Here is a 27,848-nt window from a genome sequence, read left to right as displayed (position 1 = left end):
GGATCCTCGGGCCGCATCCACAACTACCGGCTCCCAGAGCCCACCTGCGGCCTCACCTGGCCGACATCCTCACAGTGGTGGAGTGCCCAAACCAACTACACACACTAACAGGCTACACGCCCAGCCATTTCCACAACACTAATGCACCCATCCAAAGACCATTCTTTCACCCGCACCACAGATGCCAATATCCAACCACAATTTACCTATACCCTCTACCTAACACTTACACTACCCGCCCCGGGTACTCGTGAAAGGGGTCCACTCTTCCCCCATCCACACCTTCGCACCATGCACACCACTCCGTACCACTTACTCCAACTCTCTCCACACCAGTCATTCTCTGCTCCATATATTCCACACACCTGTACTTGCACACCTGTGCTCTCACACCTGGTGCCACCTGCACCCTTCTCTCCCCAAAGCGCATTCGCGCTGATCCACAACACTCACTACTCATACACTGCTCCACACACCTGTTCAGTTGCACACCTGTGCAGTCACACCTGTTCCATCCTCACACAGCATCATCTCATCTAACTACTCCCCTCTGAAACTTGCGCTTCCCAGTCGTCCCTTTAAACTATTGCGCTCCCTCGTCATTATCATCCACCCTAATCTACCTGCGTCCCCACTACAGGTATCAGTCACTATCTAAACTTAACGTTACCTAATGTCATCTTCGCTAGATCCCTATCAATATCCTAACCCACCCGGGCTAGTTTTCACTGCCATACACCCCATAAGCTATAGCTCCTTTGCCCCACTTGTGAGGGATGGTGGATTTGCCATCCCACCACATCGGGGGTCTCTCACTATAAATTTTGCTCGTCCAAATTCCAACCAATTCAAAAATTTTCCATTTACTGCCAATTCTACCCACTATTATAAATTTCGTATCAAATCACGATCACTATCACTATCACCCGTCTACTTATTACATCCTCTCGGTGCGCCAATTCACGTCTAAAGCTCGGCTTCGTACAGCCGAGCCATGAACGCGGGTTCTTGTGTGCCAGCGGCTGGATACGTCCCGCATTTGTGGCAGGGACGGGGGCTTACCCGGGCCGAGATCCCACGCACCACCTCGGCGTGGAGCCATCCAATGTCCCGATCTCGACCTGCCGGCACGTCTCAATAGAAAGTGGTCGCCATGACGACCCTTCCTATCGGGCTGCCCGCTCCGCCTAGTGGAGCCCGGACGCGGCCGTTCCAAGCGAGGCACAGCGTGGATCACAGCACAGCACAGCACAGCACAGCACAGCACAGTTCTTTCGAAACCGCCGTGGTTCGGATCCCCGCTGGTTCTCGCGGCACGCGAAGCCCGGCACGCACCGAGGGCCCGATTCGGCTATAAGTCGTTCTAACCTTTAACCCGGTTACCGTCGATGCCTTACCTGGATGCTTATACGCATACGCTACCCCTTTCTTGCTCATACATGCAGCCGTTTCCATGCTCCTCGTCGTACCTTTTCTTACACACCTCGGTACACTCATTCCGCTCACCGACTTGGTCACACACCTGACCACCGAACACCTTGGCACACATTCGTCGCTCGCACACCTCACCAACACACCTCTTCGCGCCCCCTCCTCGGTCACCGCCTCTGTGACAATCACAGGTGTGCTCTCACTCGCACACCCAACCACGTGCCTCACTACCAATTCCAGCGTGCATTCCCACTCACGCTCTACCATTCCAGGTGTGCATCCTTCCATTCCAGGTGTACATCCTCGCTGACCTGTCACAACCAACTCACGCTCCTGGTCACTCTCACTACTCTCACCACCACTCTTGACAGCGCACTCACCCTTACTCTCGACGGCACACTCTTTCCTCATGCACCCGTCCGTTACACACCTTTCTCGCGCACACTCTCCCGTTACATCCTCTGTAACATTCACCACACCGCGCTTCCATGTACCCCCTCGCACACGCGCTACGACTGACTCACTCTTGACGGCACACTCACTCCTCGGCGTGCACTTTTTCCTCACACACCCCATGGTCGGACATTCTCGCACACCTCTTTTTGCGCACACCAGACCTGTTGCACACTTCACCAATGGCCTTTCACGAACACCCGGATCCAAACCAATCCCCAAGCCGACCGAAGCTTTCCTCACATCATATACATTGCCACTCACCTCCGTACCTCGTCTCCGCACCTCTTTTGCCACCTGCAAACTCTTTATTCGGTTAGTGAGCATCACATCATGAGTTGAGCACCGACCTTGCACATATTCCATCACCTCCTCCTAGATTTCTCTTTTAGTTTCTGTTCGTCCCTTCTTAATTTCACTCACCTCTTCCTCCACTTCCTCTAATTTTTGTTTAACCTCTTTTATTTCTCGGTGCGTCTCCTCAAGTTCGTCCTCTAAGGCTACCGTGACCGTCTCTATGTGCATCCTCACCTGCCGGTCCTTTGTCTCCATTATCTCTGTCACCTCGTCCACCCTCATTGTCAGTTCCTCCCGTACCATCTGACATTGCCTCTGCGTCGCTATTAATTCGTTTTTAATTTCTTTTTGTGTCGCCTTTAACCCTCCTAGTACCGCAGTGTTCTTTTGAACCTGCTCCACTAGTTCTTTTTGTCCCTCCGTCAGCTGTTCCACCTCCTCCGTCAGATCTTCTATGCCCCCCTGTAACCTAGCCGTTCCATTTCTCACCTCTTTCTCCATACGCTTCTCACCTCGCTTTACCTCCTCGCGTAGCCCCGAAACCTCCTCACCCACACCTCGTCGTATCTCCTCTTTCATCTCCCCCATCTCTTTTGTAGATGCCACCCTCATCTGTCCCAATTCATCCCTCTGAGCATCCAGTTTACTTTCTAACCCGATTTGCACCTCCTCTATCTGGTTCCCCATTCGTTTGATTTCCCGGGCAGATTGTTCCCCTATTTCCCGCAATTTGTCCTCCATCCTATTTTCTAACCCCATTAACCCATTTTTCACCTCTTTTATCCCGTTGTCTAACCCCTCAAAATTATTGTCTAACTTCCCAAATTTCTTGTCTAACTCCTCAAAATTATTGTCTAACTTCCCAAATTTCTTGTCTAACTCCCCGATTTGATTTCCTAGTCGCTCCCCCATTCTGTTTTCCATTCCCTCCATTTCCCTGGCTCTTTTTTCGTTGTCGCACTTCGACTGTGCCATGTATTCGCTAAACTGTGCCATGAACTGCTGCATGTTAAAGCCCGCTGATACAGCGGGCTCGGCTACCGCGCGCTCGTGCGAGGCGCCTCTTTGCGCGCCTGAAACCTCGTGCGCGAGAGCGCCATTTTGTGCGTCTGATACACCCTCAACCACCTCATTGCTCTCCTCCTCCCTTTCCTCCACATACATTTCCCCGAGGTCCTGGGTCGATTCTACCCCGTCTATCTCTCCCACCGGCATCCCGTCGCCTTGACCAGCCATGGCGCGATTTCAAAATTCGGGTTTTGTAAAACGAAACAAATTTCGGCCGCTCCAAATTTTGACCAAATTTTTTCCTAGATGTTTTAAAAATTTGGTTCGGGCCCCGAATCTCACTCCCAGACACCAATTGTTACTGATCGCGGATTAAGATGTTATTTACCGAGCGGTGGTATTGCCGCGACCGTTACAGGATCCCTGACTCACCCGATTCACCCATAACTTTGGCCGTATCGCGCCGCAGCTGCCCAATCTGGGAAAAAGACTAAAACGACGAAATGCAAGAGGAAAAGGAATAAAACGAGAAGACGGACAGAAGAGTAATTGGATTTATTATTTACACACGCAAAAAGGAGCAATCAAGGTTTATTTACAACACATAAGACGCAGGTGACACAGTGCAAATACTAGCTTATAGTTATACAGACTTAACTTATTCCCAGGACAGAACAAACAAAGACACTGACTCACGCGGGGAATTGCATAGTGGATCGCTGGCAGGAGGTGTGTGGCTGGAGGGGGGAAACGGCACGGAGCTGGCTGGAGCTTGATCCCGCACGGGACGTCGGGCTGGACCTCGACGGCCGCTGATGCCACCGGGCCTGTCGTGTGCGCGGGATCACGGGTCGGAGCTGCTTGGTGGAGCCGATGCGCTGGTGGGGGTGTCTGGCGTGACGGGTTCTCTCCTCCTTACGCGCTGTTGCTCTGATGACCCAGCTCTTTTTCGTCCCTCCTTGTCTCAACTCAAAGTGCATCTCTCCTGGGAACACCCCCGCCGTGGGTTATATAGGCCCCGCCCCTCAACCTTTGCGAACCTCCCCCAAACGTTCTCTCCCCGCCCTCTCAAGCCAAACCCCTTGTTCATGGTTGGTCGAGTGGGGCTGGTTCACTCCTCCCCTCTCTGACGAGGTGGGGACCCGCCTTTCTTCCCCAACCCTGCCTCGTGGTCAATGGCGGATGAAGGGAAAACCGCCCAACCTGCAGTTGGCAATGCGAATTGCAATTGATGGAAAGGGGGGAATGGAAGTGTTGGGAGTGGGAATGAAGGGAATCTATCTCTTTCACTGGTGCAATGGAGTATTTCAATTAATGGGAGACACAGCCTTACTCTAAAAACACATAATAAGAGATAACTATCAAACAGAGGTATTCTATTATTTGGCTGACGTGTATGCTTGTGGACTAATTATGGGATGCCCTTTCACCTTTACACAGCTCCGGAGGCAGGGGGGCGCAGAATAAACAATAATAATAATAATACACAATCAAAAAATATACAGTCCTCATCTCCGCAACAATATATATATATATATATATATATATATATATATATATATACATATATATAAATATATATATATATATTATATATATATATATATATATATATATAAATTGTCTTGATCTTCAATGCACTTCTGCATATACACACACACACATACGCATATATATGTATATATGTATATATATATATACTTATGCTAACATTCGGGGTCTGCCTAACAGGCACATAAGACATCCGCCATTATAAAGCTTGCCGTGTTAAGTGTGGAAAAGTTCTGAGGAGATTGCGGCTGGCTCAATAGCACAGTGGGCTGTTGACGCGTTATCAACGGAGGTCCGTGGTTCGAGCCCCGCATTGAGTCAGAATTTTTTCACACTTAGCCCCTCGCAGGAATTTGATTCCTGTTTATAAAAATTGATTTAAACTTCAATGCACTTCTGCATATACAGTCACGTGAAAAAGTAAGTACACCCCATGTAAACTTTTGACTTTTTCAACATATTTCAACATACAGCTATTTGATCTTCATTTCAACAATATTGATAGATAAAGGTGATATAATATAACAAATATCATGAAACATTTACATTTTGTAGTCCATTGTATAATTGAAATAAACATCAATGCAAATTTTGCATGTGGAAAAAGTAAGTACACCCCTACATTTATCACTACAATTACCTAAAATTAGAATCGGGTGCACCAGCTCAGGTGCAAATGATTAGAACATCGTTAGAGAAGATCTTGGAGGAACCTGTCTTATTTAAACCTCAGATATTTAGTTGGATTTGCTCTTTGTTGTTGAAGTGTGCGGCGTCACCATGCCTAGATCAAAAGAGCTCTCTGAGGCCTTCAGAAAGAAGGTTATAGATGCATACAAGTCTGGGAAGGGATTTAAAAAGATCTCCAAACAATTTGAAATCAATCCTTCGACTGTCCGGAAGATCATCTACAAGTGGAGAAGTTTCCAAACAACTGCCCATTTGTTCAGGCCAGGCCGCCCCAGCAAGTTCAGCCCGAGAGCAGACCGCAAGATGCTGAAAGAAGTCTCGAAGAACCCCAGAATGTCACCACGGGACCTACAGGTAGCTTTTGCCACTGTTGATGTCAAAGTGCACGACTCTACCATTAGAAAGAGGCTGCACAAATTTGATCTACATGGGAGGTGTGCCAGGAGAAAACATTTGCTGTCCAGAAAGAACACCAGGGCAAGACTAACGTTTGCCAATGAACACCTTGTCAAAACACCAGCACTTCTGGAACAATGTGCTCTGGACAGATGAGTCAAAGGTAGAGCTATTTGGCCACAGTACCAGAAGACATGTTTGGCAAAAACCAAAGACAGCATTTGACTACAAGAACCTGATACCAACTGTAAAGCATGGTCGTGGAAATATTATGGTTTGGGGCAGCTTTGCTGCACCAGGGCCTGGGCAGCTCACCATCATATAATCCACTATGAATTCTTCATTTTACCAGAGGGTGCTTGAGGATAATGTGAGGCCATCTGTCACAAAGCTGAAGCTCAACCGAAGGTGGACATTGCAACATGACAATGACCCTAAACATACCATTAAATCCACCAAGGAATGGCTGAAAAGAAAGAAATGGAGGGTTCTGGAATGGCCAAGTCAAAGCCCGGATCTAATTCCCATCGAGATGTTGTGGGGGGGATTTGAAACAAGCTGTGCATGCAAGAAACCCCTCAAACATCGCACAGCTGAAAATTCTGCATGGAGGAGTGGGCAAAAAATTTTCCCAGTCGATGTCAGAGACTGGTAGACAGTTAGTAGAAACGCCTACTTGAGGTTGTTTCTGCCAAAGGGTGCAATACCAACTATTAGAGCCAAGGGTGTACTTACTTTTTCCACATGCGAAATTTGCATTTATGTTTATTTAAATTATACAATAGACTACAAAATATAAATGTTTCATGATATTTGTTGTATTATATCACCTTTGTCTATCAATATTGTTGAAATGAAGATCAAATAGCTGTATGTTGAAATATGTTGAAAAAGTCAAAACTTTACATGGGGTGTACTTACTTTTTCACGTGACTGTACACACATACATACGCATATATATTGTTATGAATTTGGGTGGAGGAATATCTAGAGCCAGATAGATCTGTGTATGTAGTTATTCGACTGTCGCGATAGGGAATCAACCTTGTAATTTCTGTGTTTTTGGGCAGTTTGTCAGGATAAGAGTATCTCTGTGAACATACCAGGATGTTCGGGTGTTAAATAGTGTAGGGAATAAGATAACACCCCTTGTGTGTCAGACCTGGTAATCATTCCTTTGTCCCTTATGGCAATGCACTCCTATAAACACTTAGATAGGCCCTTTAGTGCACACAGTAATTAAATCCCCTTCCCTTACAAAGATTGTGGAAGACAGACAGGAAGCCAGATCGGGGCGCCGCCGGCCGCACCACCAGCTGGCCTGACAACATCACGTAAAGACGAGCTGTGACCACGCCACAGGGAACGTGTGATTGGTTGGCGCAGCAGGCGAGAACCTCCAGCCAATCAGGGCGGGAGGCGTGAAGACGCAACTGAGGAAGAGGTTGTTCATTGGAGGGAAGGCGCTGCAAGGTTGGGTGAACGGCGGGAAGCTACGAGGCGCTGATTGGGGGGTGCGCCGAGACTGACATCACAGGCCAGGTTATAAAAGGACGCGCTGCACGACATTTTAGCAGCTCTCTCCTGGCTTCCTCGCGCTCTTGGCCCTGGGTTTTGATGGTGCAGTCGCGTTCCTCTCTCTTGGCGCTGTTCTCTCTCTCGTAGCACCCTCTCTTCGCAGTGGACCTCGTTTTGGAAATCGACCCTCGGTGATTTTGGTGCTGTGAGCGAACAGACCTCGTGTGCAACCGACGAGGGGTTTGGAGCGAGGCGTGCCGTGGAGCGGACGAGGCTGGGGCGAGTGGGGCATTGGCTTGGGCCTGGCGGAGCGCGTGGGCGAAGTGGACGAAGGGTTTCTTCGCGCCGGAGCTTGGAGCCGCGTGTGGGCAAGACGACGAGCAGATAAGGACGCAGCACATTTCCATTACAGGATGAGACATTTCTTTTCGTAATTCATTTGCCCATGTCTCGATTCTGAAGTAAGGTGTGTGGGATCCCAATTTAGGACCGTATTTATTCATCGTCGCATTCCTTGTTATCGGGTTCCGGTCAATAAATCTCTATTTTTGTACATTAAATCTTGTGTTTGTTCGAGTTCATTAATTCCCTGCAGGATCGGAGCTGCCGTCGGTTCGCTCAAGGTAAGCGCTTTTGCAGCAGCTTCCTCTTCCCTTCTTCCTCCCGCGGATTTATAGCAAAGTCCGAGTTGGTGGGCACCTCCATTAAAGTCGTTCTGGTCTTCCGCGGTCCCTGTTATTAACCGGAGGGATTCGCACGACAATATATTTACGCTAACATTCGGGGTCTGCCTAGCAGGCACGTAAGACATCGGCCATTATAAAGCTCGCCGTGTTAAGTGTGGAAAAGTTCTGAGGAGATTGCGGCTGGCTCAATAGTGCAGTGGGCTGTTGACGCGTTATCAACGGAGGTCCGTGGTTCGAGCCCCGCATAGAGTCAGAATTCTTTCACACTTAGCCCCTCGCAGGAATTTGATTCCTGTTTATAAAAAATGGATATATTGTGTCCTGTGTAGTATAAGAAAAAGTACAGGAGAAGTGCAGTGAAGAAGAAGTGCAGGAGAAGAGGAAGAAGTTGTTTCATGGGTTTGTTGATCTGGAGAAAGCATTCGAATGGGTTCCACGTGAAGTAGTGACATGGGCATTGAGGAAGTTAGGAGTGGAGGAATGGTTGATCAGAGTAGTGATGGCAATGTACAAAAGAGCGCGCACAGCTGTAAGGACGAAGGACGGGAACAGTGGTGAGTTTGAGGTGAAGGTGGGAGTGCATCAGGGGTCGGTACTAAGTCAACTACTATTTGCTGTGTGCAGGAAGGGTGTTAGAGTGAACTCCATTCAATGTACAATGTGCGCTGAGTGGGTTCATCAAAAATGTAGTGGTCTGAGAGGGTCATTAACCAGTGTGGCAGCTACATTCAAATGTAAGGTGTGCACAGAGGGAGCTGCAGATGGAGGAAATGTTGAGTTGGATCTTGGAGACGGCGTGAAGCTGGAAGGTGTGAAAACATTTTGCTACCTCGGAGACATGCTGAATGGAGAAGGTGGATCAGACTCGGCAACGGTTGCAAGAGTGAGATGTGCATGGAAGAAGTTTTGGGAACTGTGTGACGTGCTGATGAGGAGGGGAGTGTCGTTGAAGCTGAAGGGAAAGGTTTATGCTGCATGTGTGAGAAGTGTTATGATTTATGGGAGCGAGACATGGGTAATGAACGTAGAGCAGCAACGAAGGCTGGAAAGGGTGGAAATGCAAATGGTTCGGTGGATGTGCGGAGTATCGTTGAGAGAGAGGAAGACAAATGATGAATTGCGAAAAATGATGGGAATAGAGCCTGTGATTGATGCTGTGAAGAGGAACAGCTTGAGATGGTTTGGTCATGTGTTGAGGAAGGATGAAAGTGACTGGTTGAGAAGAGTGATGGAAATTAATGTCGAAGGAAGTAGAGGACGGGGAAGACCGAGAAAGACTTGGCTTAAGATGGTGGAAGAAGAAATGCGGGCAAGGGGGTTAACAAGGAGAGATGCAGAAAATAGGGCAAAATGGAGAAGATTGTCATGGGGACCGCAAGGCTAACCCCCGCTCTAGCAGGGAAAATGGCTTTAAAATGCATGTTGTTGTGTTGTTGTAGTCATAAAAATCATTAGGTGAAATTATATGGTTTAGTCATAAGTATCATTGGGTGAAATTATATGGTTTAGACATAAGGATTATTATGTGAAATGATGAGGTTTAATCATAAGGATTATTATGTGAAATGATGAGGTTTAATTATAAGGATTATTATGTGAAATGTTGAGGTTTAATTATAAGGATTATTATGTGAAATGATGAGGTTTAATTACAAGGATTATGATGTGAAATGATGAGGTTTAATTAGAAGGATTATTATGTGAAATGAAGAAGTTTAATTATAAGGATTATTATGTGAAATGAAGAAGTTTAATTATAAGGATTATTATGTGAAATGTTGAGGTTTAATTATAAGGATTATTATGTGAAATGTTGAGGTTTAATCATAAGGATTATTTTGTGAAATGAAGAAGTTTAATTATATGGATTATTATGTGAAATGATGAGGTTTAATTATAAGGATTATTATGTGAAATGAAGAAGTTTAATTATAAGGATTATTATGTGAAATGATGAGGTTTAATTATAAGGATTATTATGTGAAATGATGAGGTTTAATTATAAGGATTATTATGTGAAATGTTGAGGTTTAATCATAAGGATTATTTTGTGAAATGAAGAAGTTTAATTATATGGATTATTATGTGAAATGATGAGGTTTAATTATAAGGATTATTATGTGAAATGAAGAAGTTTAATTATAAGGATTATTATGTGAAATGATGAGGTTTAATTATAAGGATTATTATGTGAAATGATGAGGTTTAATTATAAGGATTATTATGTGAAATGATGAGGTTTAATTATAAGGATTATTATGTGAAATGTTGAGGTTTAATCAAAAGGATTATTATGTGAAATGAAGAAGCTTAATGATAAGGATTATTATGTGAAATGATGAGGTTTAGTTGTAAGTTATATAGATTATTATGTGAAATGATGAGGTTTAGTTATAAGTTATATCGATTATTATGTGAAATGATGAGGTTTAATTATAAGTTATATCGATTATCATGTGAAATGATGAGGTTTAATTTTAAGTTGTATCGATTATTATGTGAAATGATGAGGTTTAATTATAAGTTATATCGATTATTATGTGAAATGATGAGGTTTAGTTGTAAGTTGTATCGATTATTATGTGAAATGATGAGGTTTAATTATAAGGATTATTATGTGAAATGTTGAGGTTTAATCAAAAGGATTATTATGTGAAATGAAGAAGTTTAATGATAAGGATTATTATGTGAAATGATGAGTTTTAGTTGTAAGTTATATAGATTATTATGTGAAATGATGAGGTTTAGTTATAAGTTATATCGATTATTATGTGAAATGATGAGGTTTAATTATAAGTTATATCGATTATTATGTGAAATGATGAGGTTTAGTTGTAAGTTGTATCGATTATTATGTGAAATGATGAGGTTTAGTTGTAAGTTGTAGCGATTATTATGTGAAATGATGAGGTTTAATTATAAGTTATATCGATTATTATGTGAAATGATGAGGTTTAGTTGTAAGTTATATCGATTATTATGTGAAATGATGAGGTTTAGTTGTAAGTTGTATCGATTATTATGTGAAATGATGAGGTTTAGTTGTAAGTTATATAGATTATTATGTGAAATGTTGAGGTTTAATCAAAAGGATTATTATGTGAAATGAAGAAGTTTAATGATGAGGATTATTATGTGAAATGATGAGGTTTAGTTATAAGTTATATAGATTATTATGTGAAATGATGAGGTTTAATTATAAGTTATATCGATTATTATGTGAAATGATGAGGTTTAGTTGTAAGTTATATAGATTATTATGTGAAATGATGAGGTTTAGTTATAAGGATTATTATGTGAAATCATGAGGTTTAGTTGAAAGGATTATTATGTGAAATGATGAGGTTTCGTTGTAAGTTATATAGATTATTATGTGAAATGATGAGGTTTAGTTATAAGGATTATTATGTGAAATCATGAGGTTTAGTTATAAGGATTATTATGTGAAATGATGAGGTTTAGTTGTAAGTTATATAGATTATTATGTGAAATGATGAGGTTTAGTTATAAGGATTATTTTGTGAAATCATGAGGTTTAGTTGTAAGGATTATTATGTGAAATCATGAGGTTTAGTTATAAGTTATATCGATTATTATGTGAAATGACGAGGTTTAGTTATAAGTTATATAGATTATTATGTGAAATGACAAGGTTTAGTTATAAGTTATATGGATTATTATGTGAAATGACGAGGTTTAGTTATAAGTTATATAGATTATTATGTGAAATGACGAGGTTTAGTTTTTTTTTTTTGTTTTTTTTTGTATACAAGATCAAGGCTCGTGAAAGAGCTAACGTTAATCACTCAAAAAGTCAAACCAACACAAAAAAACAAGGGGAGCGGCAGACAAGATGGGGAGAGAGGGGGAAGGACACAAACACAACATTTGAGAACTGGGACATCGGGAGGACTTGGGGGGAGGTGGGAGAGGTATAAAACATATGTGAACACTGCAAGGACTCTGGGGTGAATTACCGGGGGTAGAAAAGATCAAGGTTTTGGATGGGGGAAGATAAGAGATGGTGGTGAACAGCTGTTTTAAAGACCTGGAGGGTGGAGTGGGATTGAAGGGAGTGGGGTTGAAGGGAGTGGGGGAGTTTGTTCCAGAGGGAGGAGAAAAGAGGAATGAAGGAGTGAAGGTGAGCAGAGAGCCTAGATTTTGGCAGTTTAACCACAAGAGGGTTGAAGGCAGATCTTGTGCGACCTGAAGGAATATTGGGGGGACAGAGCACAGAGAGAGCTGGGGGAGCAAGGCCGGAGAGGAGTCGGTAGAAGACAGAAAGACCATCAATCTGCCTGCGGTGAGTGAGTGAAAGGCCCTGGAGTTGACTTCATCGCAGGAGATTCCAATGATTCTGAAAGCTTTGGCCTCAACAGCGTGAAGCCGAGCTAGGTGTGTGGAAGGAGCACCAGCCCAGAGGGGGGAACAGTATTCCATTGAGCTGCGGATGAAAGCCTTGTATGTGGTGAGGAGCTCAGATGTGCCAAGGAAGGACTTCGCTGACGGAGGATGCCCAGTCGGCGACTGGCTTTGGAGGCCAGCTTGGAAATGTGGTTTTCCCAAGAAAGATCATGGCAGATAGTGAGACCCAAAAGCTTGAGCGACAGAACTTCTTGGAGAGGATTGTTGAGAAAGTAGATGGGAGGGTTTTCCAGTCGGTCCTTTCGGAGAGACATTGTAAGAGTGTGAGATTTGTCAGGATTGAAAGACATGTTCAACTTGTTTGACCAGTCTGTGATTTTGTCCAGGTCTGCAGAGAGTGAGGAGGCTGCAGACTGCCGATCTGAGGGATGAGGAATGGAGCGGCAGATAGTGGAGTCATCAGCAAAGAGATAGAGAGGATTTTCCAGAGAGTCGGAGAGATCATTGATATATAATATATATATATCTCTATATAATTCCAGCAATCTCTGTGTGTGTGTGTGTGTGTGTGTGTGTGTGTGTGTGTGTGTGTGTGTGTGTGTGTGTGTGTGTGTGTGTGTGTGTGTGTGTGTGTGTGTGTGTGTGTGTGTGTCTGTCTGTCTGTCTGTCTGTCTGTCTGTCTGTATGCGACCGCTGTTTCTCGACAACTACCGGTCCGATATACTTGAAACTTGCCAGGTATATTGCTGGGGACCCGAGGATGTGCCTTTTCAAGGTTTGAAATTAATCGGACAAGTGGTTCCCAAGGTATGGTCACCGTACTCGCAAGCCGTTCGCTTTGGCTTTGCAAATGAACCAAACCATTTCATGTAAATAGAGGGGGGGGGGGGGGGTTCTGTGGTCGTTACTGCCACGTGGTTTCAAAGTTTTTTTTTTGTTGTATGCACGCATGTTTTTTTGCACGCACGTACGGGCAAGCACGTACGGGCAAGCACGTATGTGCGGGCACGCCCTAGTATAAATAAATTAGAGATCATTGATAATAATAATAATTCATTTATTTTGTATAGCGCTTTTCCAGAAGCCCAAAGGTGCTTTGACAGAGTGGAAAACATAATGCATAACAATACATGAAAACAACAATTGCAAAAAGACAAGAATCAAGAAAACAAACAGCAGCGATATACGGCATATATATAAGACAAGAATCAAAAAGACAAGACAAGAATCAATAGGGAAATATTTAAAGCAAAAGGAGGGAGAAGGAGAAGAGATAGTCAGGGGTTAAATGCTGTGGGTTGAATGTTGAATGCAGCGTTGAACAGGTGGGTCTTTAGTGATGTTTTGAATGTGGTGAGTGAGGAGGAGTCTCTGATGGTGTGAGGTAGTGAGTTCCAGAGGGTGGGAGCAGCGATGGAGAAGGCCCTGTCCCCCCAGGATCTGAATTTGGTCCGGATGGAGGGGGTCAGGAGGTTGGTACCAGCAGAGCGGAGGTTGCGGGTGGGAGTGTGTCTGGAGAGGAGGTCAGCCAGGTAGGATGGGGCCAGGTTATGGAGGGCTTTGTATGTCAAGAGGAGGATTTTGTACTGGATTCTCTGGGGGATGGGGAGCCAGTGAAGCTTGTAAAGGACGGGGGTGATGTGGTCACGGGTCCGGGAATGAGTGAGTAGACGGGCAGCGGAGTTCTGAATGTATTGGAGTTTATTGGTGATTTTTGAGGGTGAACCATAGAGGAGGCTATTGCAGTAGTCCAGACGGGAGGTGATGAAGGCGTGGATGAGGGTTTCTGCAGCCGTGGAGGAGAGGGATGAGCGGAGACGGGCAATGTTTTTCAGGTGAAAGAAGGCTGACTTTGTGATCTGTTTAGTGTATTTGTCGAAGGAAAGGGTTTGGTCAAAGATGACGCCAAGATTCCGGATGTGAGGGGAGGTGGATACTGGGATACCGTCGATGTTGAGGGCAAAGTTATGGGTGGATTTTGTGAGCGTTTTTGGGCCAATGATGATTATTTCAGATTTATCACAGTTAAGCTTGAGGAAGTTGATTTGAAGCCAGGATTTTATTTCAGTGATGCAGTTTGTCAGGATAGAGTGGGTGTCGGTGGAGACGGACTTGGTGGAGATGAAAAGCTGGATGTCATCGGCGAAGCAGTGGAATTGGAGACCATGACGGCGGATTAAGTGACCGAGCGGGGACAGGTAAAGGATGAAGAGGAGGGGGCCAAGAACTGAACCTTGGGGGACACCTTGGGGGAGGGGAGCAGTGGGGGATTTGCAGTTATTGATGGAGATGAACTGGCATCTGTCAGAGAGGTATGATTTAATCCAAGAGAGGGCAGTGCCGGTGACGTTAAAGGTGGATTCAAGTCGGGTGAGGAGGATAGTGTGATCGATGGTGTCAAAGGCAGCGCTGAGGTCGAGGAGGACGAGAATGTTGAGGTTGCCAGCGTCAGAGGAGAGGAGAAGGTCGTTGGTGATTTTGAGGAGAGCAGTTTCAGTACTGTGGTTGGAGCGGAATCCGGATTGGAATGTTTCATACAAGTTATTGGCAGAGAGATGATGTTTGAGTTGAGTGGCTACAGCGCGTTCCAAAACTTTTGACAGAAAGGGTAGGTTGGAGATGGGTCTGAAGTTGTTTAGGGTGTCAGGGTTTAGACCAGGTTTTTTTAGAATGGGGGTAACAGCAGCAATTTTGAGGGAAGGTGGGACGATGCCTGTAGACAGGGAGGAGTTTATTGTTGCAATGATAAGTGGAGAGAGAGCAGGGAGGGAGGCTTTGACAAAGCTGGAGGGGATGGGGTCAAGAGTGCAGGTGGCAGTTTTCATTCCTATGAGGAGTTCAGAGAGGTCAGTAGGAGAGATTGGGGAGAACCGAGACAGGGGATGGCAGGACAAGGGGGGGCAGGTGGTTGGAGGGGGAGCGGGTGCGGCGGTGGTCAAGCTGTTGTAGATGTTGTCAATTTTGCGTTGGAAGAAAGAGAGGAAGGAGATGCAGTTGTCTACTGTGAATGACTGGGTGGTGGTGTTCAGGGGGCGGAGGAGTTTGTTTATTGTCGAGAAGAGTGCTTTTGGGTTTCCGGAGCCAGAGTGGATAATTTGAGAGTAGTAGGCAGAGCGGGCGCGGGAGAGGGCATCTTTGTAGTGTTGTATGTGGTCCTTGTAGGCTTGGGAGTGAACTGTGAGACCCGTTTTATTGCGGAGTCTTTCAAGTTGGCGAGCACGAGTTTTCATCAGGTGGAGTTCAGGGGTAAACCAGGGAGCAGAATGGGTGAAAGAAACTGTTTTGGTTTTTACAGGCGCAAGCTGGTCAAGGCAGGAGGAGAGAGTGTGGTTGTAGTAGTCAGTGAGGTCGGAAGGGGTGTGGAGGTCAATGAAGGGAGAAGTGGACATTTTTTCAGAGAGGGTGGATGAGAATGAGGTAGGTGAAAGAGCGTTTAGCTTACGGAAGTTGATTGTGCGATAATGCCTTGGTGTTGGGGCGGGGATGTTGATGGTCAGAGTGATGGCTAAGTGGTCAGAGAGGGTGAGGTCGGAGCCATAGAGATGGTGCAAATTTAATCCAGTGGAGCAGACAAGGTCCAAAATGTGACCACGGATATGGGTAGGAAAGTCGACATGTTGAGTGAGGTTAAAGCAGGTGAGTAAATCAGTGAAGTCAGTGGTTATTGTGGAGTCAGTGGAGTCCATGTGGATATTGAAATCACCAAGGAGGAGGATTGAGGGGGAGAGGGAACATAGCTGGGTCAGAAAGTAGGAGAAGTCAGACAGGAATGATGGGTGTGGTTTGGGAGGGCGGTAGACGACAGCCATGACTGACTGCGTGTGACCAGAGAGTTTTAAAGCCAGGTGTTCAAATGATGGAGCAGATGAGATGGAGATGAGGTTGGTCTTGATGTCTTGACGGTGGATAACGGCAATTCCACCACCTCGGCCCTCCGAGCGTGGTTTATTGACGTAGGAATATCCATTGGGTGTGGTGAGGTTGAGTGTGTAGTAGTCCAGATGTTGTTGCCAGGTTTCGGTGAGACAGAGAAAGTCCAGTTTGTTATCCAGGATGTATTCGTTCAGGATGAGGCATTTATTGTTGAGGGACCGGGTGTTGAACAGGGTGAGCTTGATGTTGTTTTGAACAGCAGGGATGAATTCAGGTGATTTAGCCAGGGTTCGTAGGCAAGAGGTGCGATCGTGTGGGTTGCTGTGACCAGGTGCGCTGGGACGAAGAGTGAGAGTGCGCTGAGCCGACCAGAGGACGGGGATGGAGTGACCTGATTGCAAATAAACAAACTTGCGACCGGAGCCACGGTGAATGTACCTGGGTCGTCGGAGGAGTCCATTTGATTTGATGGCAGAGATGCATGATGGGGTGGAGCGGGTATTGAGCAGAAGAAGCCTTGCGGCGGAGTACTTCAGAGCCATGCCAGGCAGGAGCGAAGGGACGAGTCAGAGGGTAGGGCCAAGGTCGAGGAGGCAAAGCGGCAAACGCAGCGGCAAACGCAGCGGCAAACGACTGCAGCCGCTAATCAAGACCACAGCGGCAAACAAGGCCACAAGGCCACCGGCAAACAAGGCCACGGCCACAATCAACGGGAGCGGGCCTTTCGAATTCCGTATTCCGTACCATCAAAAGCAGATTCCGTTATCCAGCCTGAGAACACGCGGCACGTGCGGGTGTGAAAAGGCAGGACAGGTGTGAGATGTCAGGTCAGAAAGGTAGAAGCAGACCCTGTACATCCATCCAGTCGGAGAAGCGGCGAATATGCAACGCCAGCGTCCTCTCGCAACCGAACCCGGAAGTCCAAGATGAAGACCAGAAATAGCACAGGGCCCAGAGCACTGCCTTGGGAACTCCAGCCTGAACAGGAAGAGGAGATGAGAGAAACCCATTCAGGGCCACACGTTGCCTACGACCAGAGAGGAAGTCCGCAAGCCACGAGTTGAGATTTCCATGAATACCATAGGAGGAGAGTTTGGTGAGCAGAGCTGGGTGTCAGACCGTATCGAAGGCACGTGATATGTCAAGTGAGACAGCTCTGATTTCCTGTTCGGCATTGAGGACCTCCATCCATTGTTGAGACAGCAGAAGCAACATGTCCAGAGTGGAATGACCTGGTCTGAATCCAAATTGATGATCAGAGATCAAGCCATTGGAGAAGAGGAAGGATTTGATATCCGAAGCAATGATGGATTCCATGACTTTGCTGATAATTGGAAGCAGGCTGATTGGTCTGTAGTTGCAAGGATCTGTTTTTGCACCTTTTTTGTGCAAAGCGGTAATGTTTGCTGATTTCCAAGATGCTGGCAGATGACCTTGAGTAAAAGAGAGGGTGAAAAGAACAGAGAGAGGGTGAGATAGAGCGGAAGAGCAGGATTTTAGGACCCATGGGCTGATGCCATCTGGTCCAGTTGCAGAATCAGAGTCGAGGTTTGATAAATACTTCTCCACCGTGTCAGGAGAGAAGGACACAGAGTCCAGGAGCAGTTGGGTTCGACTGGGAAAGGTGGGAACAGAGAGAGATGGGTTTGGGACACAATATTTTGAGGCAAACACAGAGTTGAGGCATTCGGCTTTGTCACGTGCGGTGTCAACTGTGTAGCCATTTGAGGTAAGGGAGGGGATGGAGGGGGAACAAACACCAGAAACGGATTTGACCAGACGCCACCAGGATTTGGAGGAAGGAGACAGGTTTGAGAGTTCAATCTTGAGTGTGGAGAGATAGTGCTTCCTGGCACTCCTGAGGGTAGACACACACTTGTTTCGAGCTTGGTGGAAGGAACTGAGATTGCCTTCAGTTGGATTTGCCTTCCAAGAGGCAAAGGCAAGTTGTTTCAGGGCAACTGCCTCACCACAAGATTCAGTGTACCATGGACGGGAGGAAGGGTAAGGCAACTGAAGACGAGATGGGATAAATCTGTGCATGAGAGAGAGCAGTTTGCTTTGGAAGAATTCCCAGGAAGAATTGATGTCAGAGGCAGTAGAGATGGGAGACCAGTCCAGATGATTGATGGCTGCTTGCAGACCGTGCCAGTCGGCCTGAGTGAAATGCCAGACTCGTCGACGCTGAGGAGGCTCTCTGAGAATGGCCAGAGAGATGTCCACTTTGACAAGCACATGATCAGAAGAACCGATTGGAACAGAAGAAGAGCAGCAGACATTTGCAGGGAAGTTAGTCATAACCAAGTTATAAGTGCAGGGAAGTTATAAGTTATATAGATTATTATGTGAAATGATGAGGTTTAGTTATAAGGATTATTATGTGAAATCATGAGATTTAGTTATAAGGATTGTTATGTGAAATGATGAGGTTTAGTTGTAAGTTATATAGATTATTATGTGAAATGAGGTTTAGTTATAAGGATTATTATGTGAAATGATGAGGTTTACTTATAAGTTATATAGATTATTATGTGAAATGACGAGGTTTAGTTATAAGTTATATAGATTATTATGTGAAATGACAAGGTTTAGTTATAAGTTATATGGATTATTATGTGAAATGACGAGGTTTAGTTATAAGTTATATAGATTATTATGTGAAATGACGAGGTTTAGTTTTTTTTTTTTTTTTTTTTTTGTATACAAGATCGAGGCTCGTGAAAGAGCTAACGTTAATCACACAAAAAGTCAAACCAACACAAAAAAAACAAGGGGAGCGGCAGACAAGATGGGGAGAGCGGGGGAAGGACACAAACACAACATTTGAGAACTGGGACATCGGGAGGACTTGGGGGGAGGTGGGAGAGGTATAAAACATATGTGAACACTGCAAGGACTCTGGGGTGAATTACCGGGGGTAGAAAAGATCAAGGTTTTGGATGGGGGAAGATAAGAGATGGTGGTGAACAGCTGTTTTAAAGACCTGGAGGGTGGAGTGGGATTGAAGGGAGTGGGGTTGAAGGGAGTGGGGGAGTTTGTTCCAGAGGCAGGAGAAAAGAGGAATGAAGGAGTGAAGGTGAGCAGAGAGCCTAGATTTTGGCAGTTTAACCACAAGAGGGTTGAAGGCAGATCTTGTGCGACCTGAAGGAATATTGGGGGGACAGAGCACAGAGAGAGCTGGGGGAGCAAGGCCGGAGAGGAGTCGGTAGAAGACAGAAAGACCATCAACCTGCCTGCGGTGAGTGAGTGAAAGGCCCTGGAGTTGACTTCATCGCAGGAGATTCCAATGATTCTGAAAGCTTTGGCCTCAACAGCGTGAAGCCGAGCTAGGTGTGTGGCAGGAGCACCAGCCCAGAGGGGGGAACAGTATTCCATTGAGCTGCGGATGAAAGCCTTGTATGTGGTGAGGAGCTCAGATGTGCCAAGGAAGGACTTCGCTGACGGAGGATGCCCAGTCGGCGACTGGCTTTGGAGGCTAGCTTGGAAATGTGGTTTTCCCAAGAAAGATCATGGCAGATAGTGAGACCCAAAAGCTTGAGCGACAGAACTTCTTGGAGAGGATTGTTGAGAAAGTAGTTGGGAGGGTTTTCCAGTCGGTCCTTTCGGAGAGACATTGTAAGAGTGTGAGATTTGTCAGGATTGAAAGACATGTTCAACTTGTTTGACCAGTCTGCGATTTTGTCCAGGTCTGCAGAGAGTGAGGAGGCTGCAGACTGCCGATCTGAGGGATGAGGAATGGAGCGGCAGATAGTGGAGTCATCAGCAAAGAGATAGAGAGGATTTTCCAGAGAGTTGGAGAGATCATTGATATATAATATATATATATATAAATAAATTAGAGATCATTGATGAAGACCAGAAATAGCACAGGGCCCAGAACACTGCCTTGGGAACTCCAGCCTGAACAGGAAGAGGAGATGAGAGAAACCCATTCAGGGCCACACGTTGCCTACGACCAGAGAGGAAGTCCGCAAGCCACGAGTGGAGATTTCCATGAATACCATAGGAGGAGAGTTTGGTGAGCAGAGCTGGGTGTCAGACCGTATCGAAGGCACGTGATATGTCAAGTGAGACAGCTCTGATTTCCTGTTTGGCATTGAGGACCTCCATCCATTGTTGAGACAGCAGAAGCAACATGTCCAGAGTGGAATGACCTGGTCTGAATCCAAATTGATGATCAGAGATCAAGCCATTGGAGAAGAGGAAGGATTTGATATCCGAAGCAATGATGGATTCCATGACTTTGCTGATAATTGGAAGCAGGCTGATTGGTCTGTAGTTGCAAGGATCTGTTTTTGCACCTTTTTGTGCAAAGCGGTAATGTTTGCTGATTTCCAAGATGCTGGCAGATGACCTTGAGTAAAAGAGAGGGTGAAAAGAACAGAGAGAGGGTGAGATAGAGCGGAAGAGCAGGATTTTAGGACCCATGGGCTGATGCCATCTGGTCCAGTTGCAGAATCAGAGTCGAGGTTTGATAAATACTTCTCCACCTTGTCAGGAGAGAAGGACACAGAGTCCAGGAGCAGTTGGGTTCGACTGGGAAAGGTGGGAACAGAGAGAGATGGGTTTGGGACACAAGATTTTGAGGCAAACACAGAGTTGAGGCATTCGGCTTTGTCACGTGCGGTGTCAACTGTGTAGCCATTTGAGGTAAGGGAGGGGATGGAGGGGGAACAAACACCAGAAACGGATTTGACCAGACGCCACCAGGATTTGGAGGAAGGAGACAGGTTTGAGAGTTCAATCTTGAGTGTGGAGAGATAGTGCTTCCTGGCACTCCTGAGGGTAGACACACACTTGTTTCGAGCTTGGTGGAAGGAACTGAGATTGCCTTCAGTTGGATTTGCCTTCCAAGAGGCAAAGGCAAGTTGTTTCAGGGCAACTGCCTCACCACAAGATTCAGTGTACCATGGACGGGAGGAAGGGTAAGGCAACTGAAGACGAGATGGGATAAATCTGTGCATGAGAGAGAGCAGTTTGCTTTGGAAGAATTCCCAGGAAGAATTGATGTCAGAGGCAGTAGAGATGGGAGACCAGTCCAGATGATTGATGGCTGCTTGCAGACCGTGCCAGTCGGCCTGAGTGAAATGCCAGACTCGTCGACGCTGAGGAGGCTCTCTGAGAATGGCCAGAGAGATGTCCACTTTGACAAGCACATGATCAGAAGAACCGATTGGAACAGAAGAAGAGCAGCAGACATTTGCAGGGAAGTTAGTCATAACCAAGTTATAAGTGCAGGGAAGTTATAAGTTATATAGATTATTATGTGAAATGATGAGGTTTAGTTATAAGGATTATTATGTGAAATCATGAGGTTTAGTTATAAGGATTGTTATGTGAAATGATGAGGTTTAGTTGTAAGTTATATAGATTATTATGTGAAATGATGAGGTTTAGTTATAAGGATTATTATGTGAAATGATGAGGTTTACTTATAAGTTATATAGATTATTATGTGAAATGATGAGGTTTAGTTATAAGGATTATTATGTGAAATGATGAGGTTTACTTATAAGTTATATAGATTATTATGTGAAATGATGAGGTTTAGTTATAAGGATTATTATGTGAAATGATGAGGTTTACTTATAAGTTATATAGATTATTATGTGAAATGATGAGGTTTAGTTATAAGGATTATTATGTGAAATGATGAGGTTTACTTATAAGTTATATAGATTATTATGTGAAATGACGAGGTTTAGTTTTAAGTTATATAGATTATTATGTGAAATGATGAGGTTTAATTATAAGTTATATCGATTATTATGTGAAATGATGAGGTTTAGTTTTAAGTTATATCGATTATTGTGTGAAATGATGAGGTTTAATTATAAGTTATATAGATTATTATGTGAAATGATGATGTTTAGTTATAAGGATTATCATGGGAAATTATAAGATTCAGCCATGTTGTCTCTGGGTTATTTATTTATTTTGAGCTCACCTCTTTATTTACTGTGAAAAAATGTTTCTGGGTTTGAATTATTGCGTTTTTGGCTCTCCCATTCGTTCATGTGTGTATGTTTGTGTTAATGTTGCGAACAAAAGCATCAGTTTGCCTCTCCGTACAGCTGGCACGCAAAACTTCCAGTAGTGTGATAGGTTTAACATTGCATTCGGGATGCAATAATATATTAAGTTAAAGTTAAATGTCGCTTCCTAAATTGATTGGTTTCATCTTTGCAAATACAAATGCTTGTGGGGTGACACGTGATTTCCCATCACCTTAGCTTTCTGGCATTTCAAATTTCCACGGCGTTTTTCTGCACCGTGGGATTCTTGCCACCTGACTTTTTTTCAACTTTACATTGCGTGACATTTTATGCAATCAAAAATTGCTCCATTAATGAATTGTTCTGCTCTCCAGGTTTGTCGTTAGTTTTAATACATTAATGAGTGTACCAGTCTCTGCTGTCTATCCAAATAGGCACAACTACTTTTCATAATTAATGTATTGAAATTACTCTATGTATAATAATTAACAGTATTTTAATAAAAACAAACTAATGTACATGGACAAGGGTTGCTCTTTTAATGATTGCTTACATTGAACTAATTTTATCCTTGACTGTTTCTTGCAGCACATGATGAAATCTGAACCTTCCAAGTTTTGCCACAACCTCAAGCACCTGCCAGATGTTCCAGGTTCTCCACCTATTTCACAACTCACCTGGAACCTGCAGGATACCAATGTCCCAAGAGTAAATTCTGTTGCAATTGGTAAAGAAGGGGAGTCTCGGATAATTGGTTCAGCGCGAGAAGATTATGGTGGATCTCCTCGGAAGCGGGCAACAAGACGAGTGAGAGAGACTTGTCTAGGTCAGAAGATTATTGTGCAAGCAGAGAAAAGGCAAAAAAGACCGAGTGCCGACAGCGATGCTGATTCGCTAGAGGAGCTCGAAAGGTGGGTGACCGATGAACAGTGGGGAAAACGAGGGAATGGTGAACAATTGCAAGTTGTGGCCTCAAATTTTGTTAGTAAAACGACCAAACATGAAAATGAGTACGAAGACTCGAGTGATGTGGAGGACATTGTTCAAATGATGCAGGTTGCAAAGCAGAATACAAATGACTCATTTGGGCCATGTGCAAATATCAAAATGAAAAGTCAGTCTGGAAGCTGGAAAAGTAAGGGAAAGAAGCAAGGAATAGACCTGGCACCACCGTCAAAGCATGAAATTGTATTTGGAAACGAACAACAGATTGTAACCACGGAAAATAATGAATATAACAGGACGTGTGAAAATGATGATATTGGTAAGGGGAAAGCATTCAAAGGACGGAATAAAGGAGATGTGTCAGTTGCAAGAAAGGTAAAGACTGTTGCTAAGAGGAAAGGAAAGTGTGTGATAGAAGAAGAAGAAGAAGAAGAAGAAGGGAAAAAGAGAATTCATCATAAATATTTGGAAGAAAACAAATTGGAGAGTAGGAGGGTTGAGTACGTGTGCGAGGTCAATAATGAAGTGGATATGGTTGAGTTAAGCAAGTTTGAAAATGCAGAAAAGTTTGAGGAAGGAGGAAGTGAAATAACCACGACCACCTCTTCTGAGGGTAGTGATGATGATTCTGAGGATGATGGTGGTGCAATCATTGAAATTGTGCAAAGGAGGCAAAAAGCAAGGTGTGGGGTTGGTCAAAAAGTTGATGTGCCTCCAATTTCTGGAACATCGGTGCTGCTCGGTCAAATTGGTGGTGCTTTGGCTTGCCAACGATTGAGGACTAGTTTTGATTCAAGGGGTGAGGAAGTGACATCTTCATCACAAATTTGTGTGGATCCAAAGAGCCGCCAGAATGCGGCGGACGAAGGTAACAGACGTCGTTTGGATGCATTGGAGGAGCATCAAAGAATGGCAGAAGCACGGAAGAAGCATGTGCGTGGGGCCTTGGATTTCCAGGTGTGTTTCCATTAACGTAACAGAGTAATGTTGGGTGTTTACGGGATGGCAATCTCTGATAAACCCTTGTGCACCCACAATTAACATGGCAAGACTATATTGTAACAATAACAGCTTGAGGCCCTTCTACAATCTTCAGCAATGATGTTGCCATTGAAGTGACTCGGTAAATTTGGAGATCACTTGGATAATAAAAAAAATTACCAATTACCGATAAACAAAAAAATACCAATAAACAATTGCCTTGCGTTTCATTGTTTGATATAATGTACTTGTTTGTTTTGTGTTAGGACCGAATGACTCAGCACCATCCTTCGCACATCATATTTGACACCTCTGAGGTTGACGGTGATGCACAAGATGGTTCTGAACAGTTGGAGACGTCAGAGGAAGAGTGCAGAAAGGTAGCTGAGATGATCACGTGTTGAAAACCGAATTAAATTTGTTTTGTTTCTCAAACTAAAATAAATGAATATCTTTGTACCTGCATGTTTGTCATCTGCTGCAGGCTGGAAAGCTGTTTGATAGTGAAGATGACGATGACGAGCGTTTTGAGGGTGAAGCCAAGAATATACGATCGGATGGAGATTATTTTGACTGCTTCCAAGTTAAGCCACAGTTTGAAGGAAAGAAGGGTCACAAGGTGAGGCTTGTCCATTGTTAGGTTTTTATTACCTTCGCCAGAGAAGAGGGTATTGCATTTCAGACCGTTTGTCTGTCGGTTTGTTTGTTTGTTACTTGGCAAAAGATTTTTCTTCCCCACAAGTATGTTAATCACTCCGGTTTGTGTGTTTGTATGTGTTTGTCTGTGCGCTCACTTATACTTGCCTACAGGTCGCAAGTTTAAACAGATCTTCACGAAACTTCACCAAATGGTAGAGTTCGTGGTCTGACAAAATCCATTATTTTTTAGGTCAAAAGGTCAACATAGGCCTAAGGTCGACCACTTTTTTTCAAATTTCTAAAATGCTCAATTTTCATCCGATTGACTTGAAATCTGAATAGGATTTTCATATCAGCTTACTGAAACCAACCATATTTTTGAGGTCAACATAGGCCAAATTTCTAAAATTGTCACTTTTCATCCGATTATCTTAAAATTTGAAGACTATTTGCATATCGGGTCACTGAATTCAATCGGAGATAGGCCCATCCCTATCTCCTTGAGATACTGATCAAGCTGCTGCAACCAAGTGGCACGCGGTCGGCCCGTTGACTTCCTCCATTCACGAGGCTCCCTTGCTAAGAGTATCTGGTAACCTGGATCAGCGTCCAGAAAAGGATCCACATGTCCATACAGCCACAGTTGACGCTCACTGACCATACAGGTAACAAATCTCATTTGAGTCTCTCTCAGCAACCACTTGTTGGACACAGTCTGACCAGCGATAGCCAAGGATTCTCCGGAGACTTGGTTCCAAAGAAGAACCACCTTTAGAGGCCATTTTTCCCCGCAGAGCAGGGGTTGGCCTTTTTCGGGCACCATGATCCCGGTGTGTACCCCGGTTTAGAAAAGGTACACCGTATCCCTGAGCATCGTAAGAGGCGACTAAGGGTTGGTGCCAGGAAGGGCATCCGGCCATAAAAACATTGCCTCAAACAGGGAACCATGATTGTCATGGGGCCCGCAAGGCTATCCCCTGCTCTAGCGGGGAAAATGGCCTTAAAACGATCATTCATTCATATATATGGTCCCCTTTTTGAAGCAATGTTTTACGGCCGGATGCCCTTCCTGCCACCAACCCTGTTAGTCGACTCTTGCGACACACAGGGAATTACCAGTGAACTGGTACTCAATTTGCCGACCTCGGAAGGATGACAGGCTGAGTCAACCCCACTGGTGTTAATTCAGCGATTGACCGGGATTCGAACCCAGGATCCTAGGATCCCAAGCCGGCACCCTAACCACTAAGCCAACACCAGGCTTACTTGGTTCCAAAGGATTTGTCTTATTCTCTGGCCCTTGGTGAGGGTCCAAGGCTCGCATCCGGAGAGCAAGACTGGATGCACCAAGGACTTAAAGACTCTGTCGGTATCTATGCAGGAGGACGAAAGTCAGCGCCACACCCCATGATTCAGTGAATCCATGACTCCCCAGGCCCGACCCAGACGTCGATCAACCTCTGGCTCACAACATAGTGGATTTTGCCTTGCCATTCGCGGTTTAGTCCTCTCTATTCGCGGATTTTCACGACTCGGGAACCTATCCCTCCCTTTTCCATTGAAATGATGCCCCGCAATTTGCGGTTTCGCAATTCGTGGCATTTTTCAGGAACATATCCCTTGCGAATAGCGGGGTACCACAGTACTGTATTATATATTATAACGCAAATGTGAACTGATTAGATTTTGGCGTCAGAGGTCAAAGATCATGTCAGGTAAAAATGTCATACTTGAGAACAGCTGAAGGAATTTAAATCAAACTTGGTACAATAATGCATAATGATGCAATAATGTGGGGAAGTGTAAAACACAAGGGCACTGCAAGGACTTCCAGGAAAGAAGTTGGTATTTCAAAAAAGTGGATCTGGGGTGAATTAGTGGCGGTAGAAAAGATGAAGGTTTTGAATGGGGGAAGACGAGAGATGGTGGTGAACAGCTGTTTTAAAGACCTGGAGGGAGGATTGGGATTAAAGAGAGAGAGGGAGTTTGTTCCAGAGGTGGGAGAAAAGAGGAATGAAAGTGAAGGTGAGCAGAGAGTCTTTTATCTATTATTATTATTTTTTTGTGTACAAGATCAAGGCTCATGAAAGAGCTAACTGCTAAAGCTAAGCTAAAGAGCTGAAAGAGTCTTGATTTTGGCAGTTTAACCATAAGAGGGTTGCAGGGAGATATTGTGCGACCCGTAGGAATATTTGGGGGACAGGGCACAGAGAGAGCTGGGGAAGCAAGGCCGGAGAGGAGTCTGTAGAAGACAAAGACCACCAACCTGCCTGCCGCGTGTGAGTGAAAGGCCCTCGGAGTTAGCTTCATCGCGGGAGATTCCAATGATTCTGAAAGCTTTGGTTTCAACAGCGTGAAGCCGAGCTAGGTGTGAGGCAGGAGCACCGGTATCTTAGCAGCTGAGCAATGGTTAATGCTCTTTGCTTCATTACGTGAGATTTTGTCCTTCCAGGATCATAAAATGAGGGCAACCAGAGACCGACTGTGCTTGTCAATCTTTGTCGAAGGAGCTAGAAACATCTGACTGACGATCAAACGGGTCTCTGTGAACAATTTTGGCAGATTTCCAAATGTGTTCATCAAATACAAGGAGCGCGTCTCTTCCATCTCAATGAGCATGTATATCATGAAAGTGAGCAAGGAGCCCATTACATCCCCTCGCCTTCATCACGCCTTCATCAAGTCTTGACAATTCAGTAGCATTGGCATGCTGCCAACCTGGTGGATCCTCTGTTATCAGCCAGAATAATGCATCCAGATCTACAGTCTGAGCGCTTTGACTCTGCCGGGCACTGGTTTATTTTAACGTATTGCAAAGGATTTATAGGGACCAGTGTGTGGTCTGTATTCTTGATGTATCAGGCCAATTTGGAGAAGTGCAGCGACAGTCCAATGTGCGTATCACATGTGCGACCCTGAAGTGGTCTATTGCAAGAGTGCTTTAGCATGGAGTTCCAACAACCACCACCAATTAAGATCTGCGTGATACTGCCATGTGAAAGCATAAAAGCATGAATGA

The 27,848-nt window shown here is 44.8% G+C and overlaps 1 protein-coding gene across 1 annotated transcript in view; it reads left to right on the top strand.

Annotated features, from left to right (window-relative positions):
• NOL8 (nucleolar protein 8) overlaps positions 1-27,848 on the top strand; it is a 197,451-nt gene that overhangs the window by 56,052 nt on the left and 113,551 nt on the right. Inside the window, exons 6-8 of the mRNA XM_068133382.2 lie at positions 22,853-24,166; positions 24,457-24,570; positions 24,675-24,809. Of these exons, the coding sequence (XP_067989483.2) occupies positions 22,853-24,166; positions 24,457-24,570; positions 24,675-24,809 (1,563 nt within the window). The remainder of the gene's footprint in view (positions 1-22,852; positions 24,167-24,456; positions 24,571-24,674; positions 24,810-27,848) is intronic.

This window comes from Myxine glutinosa, chromosome 12, assembly GCF_964187855.1.
Source record: "Myxine glutinosa chromosome 12, kmMyxGlut1.1, whole genome shotgun sequence".
Taxonomy (NCBI): domain Eukaryota; kingdom Metazoa; phylum Chordata; class Myxini; order Myxiniformes; family Myxinidae; genus Myxine; species Myxine glutinosa.
The sequence above is the reverse complement of the archived record's forward strand: the minus strand, read 5'-3'. Positions and strand labels throughout refer to the sequence as shown.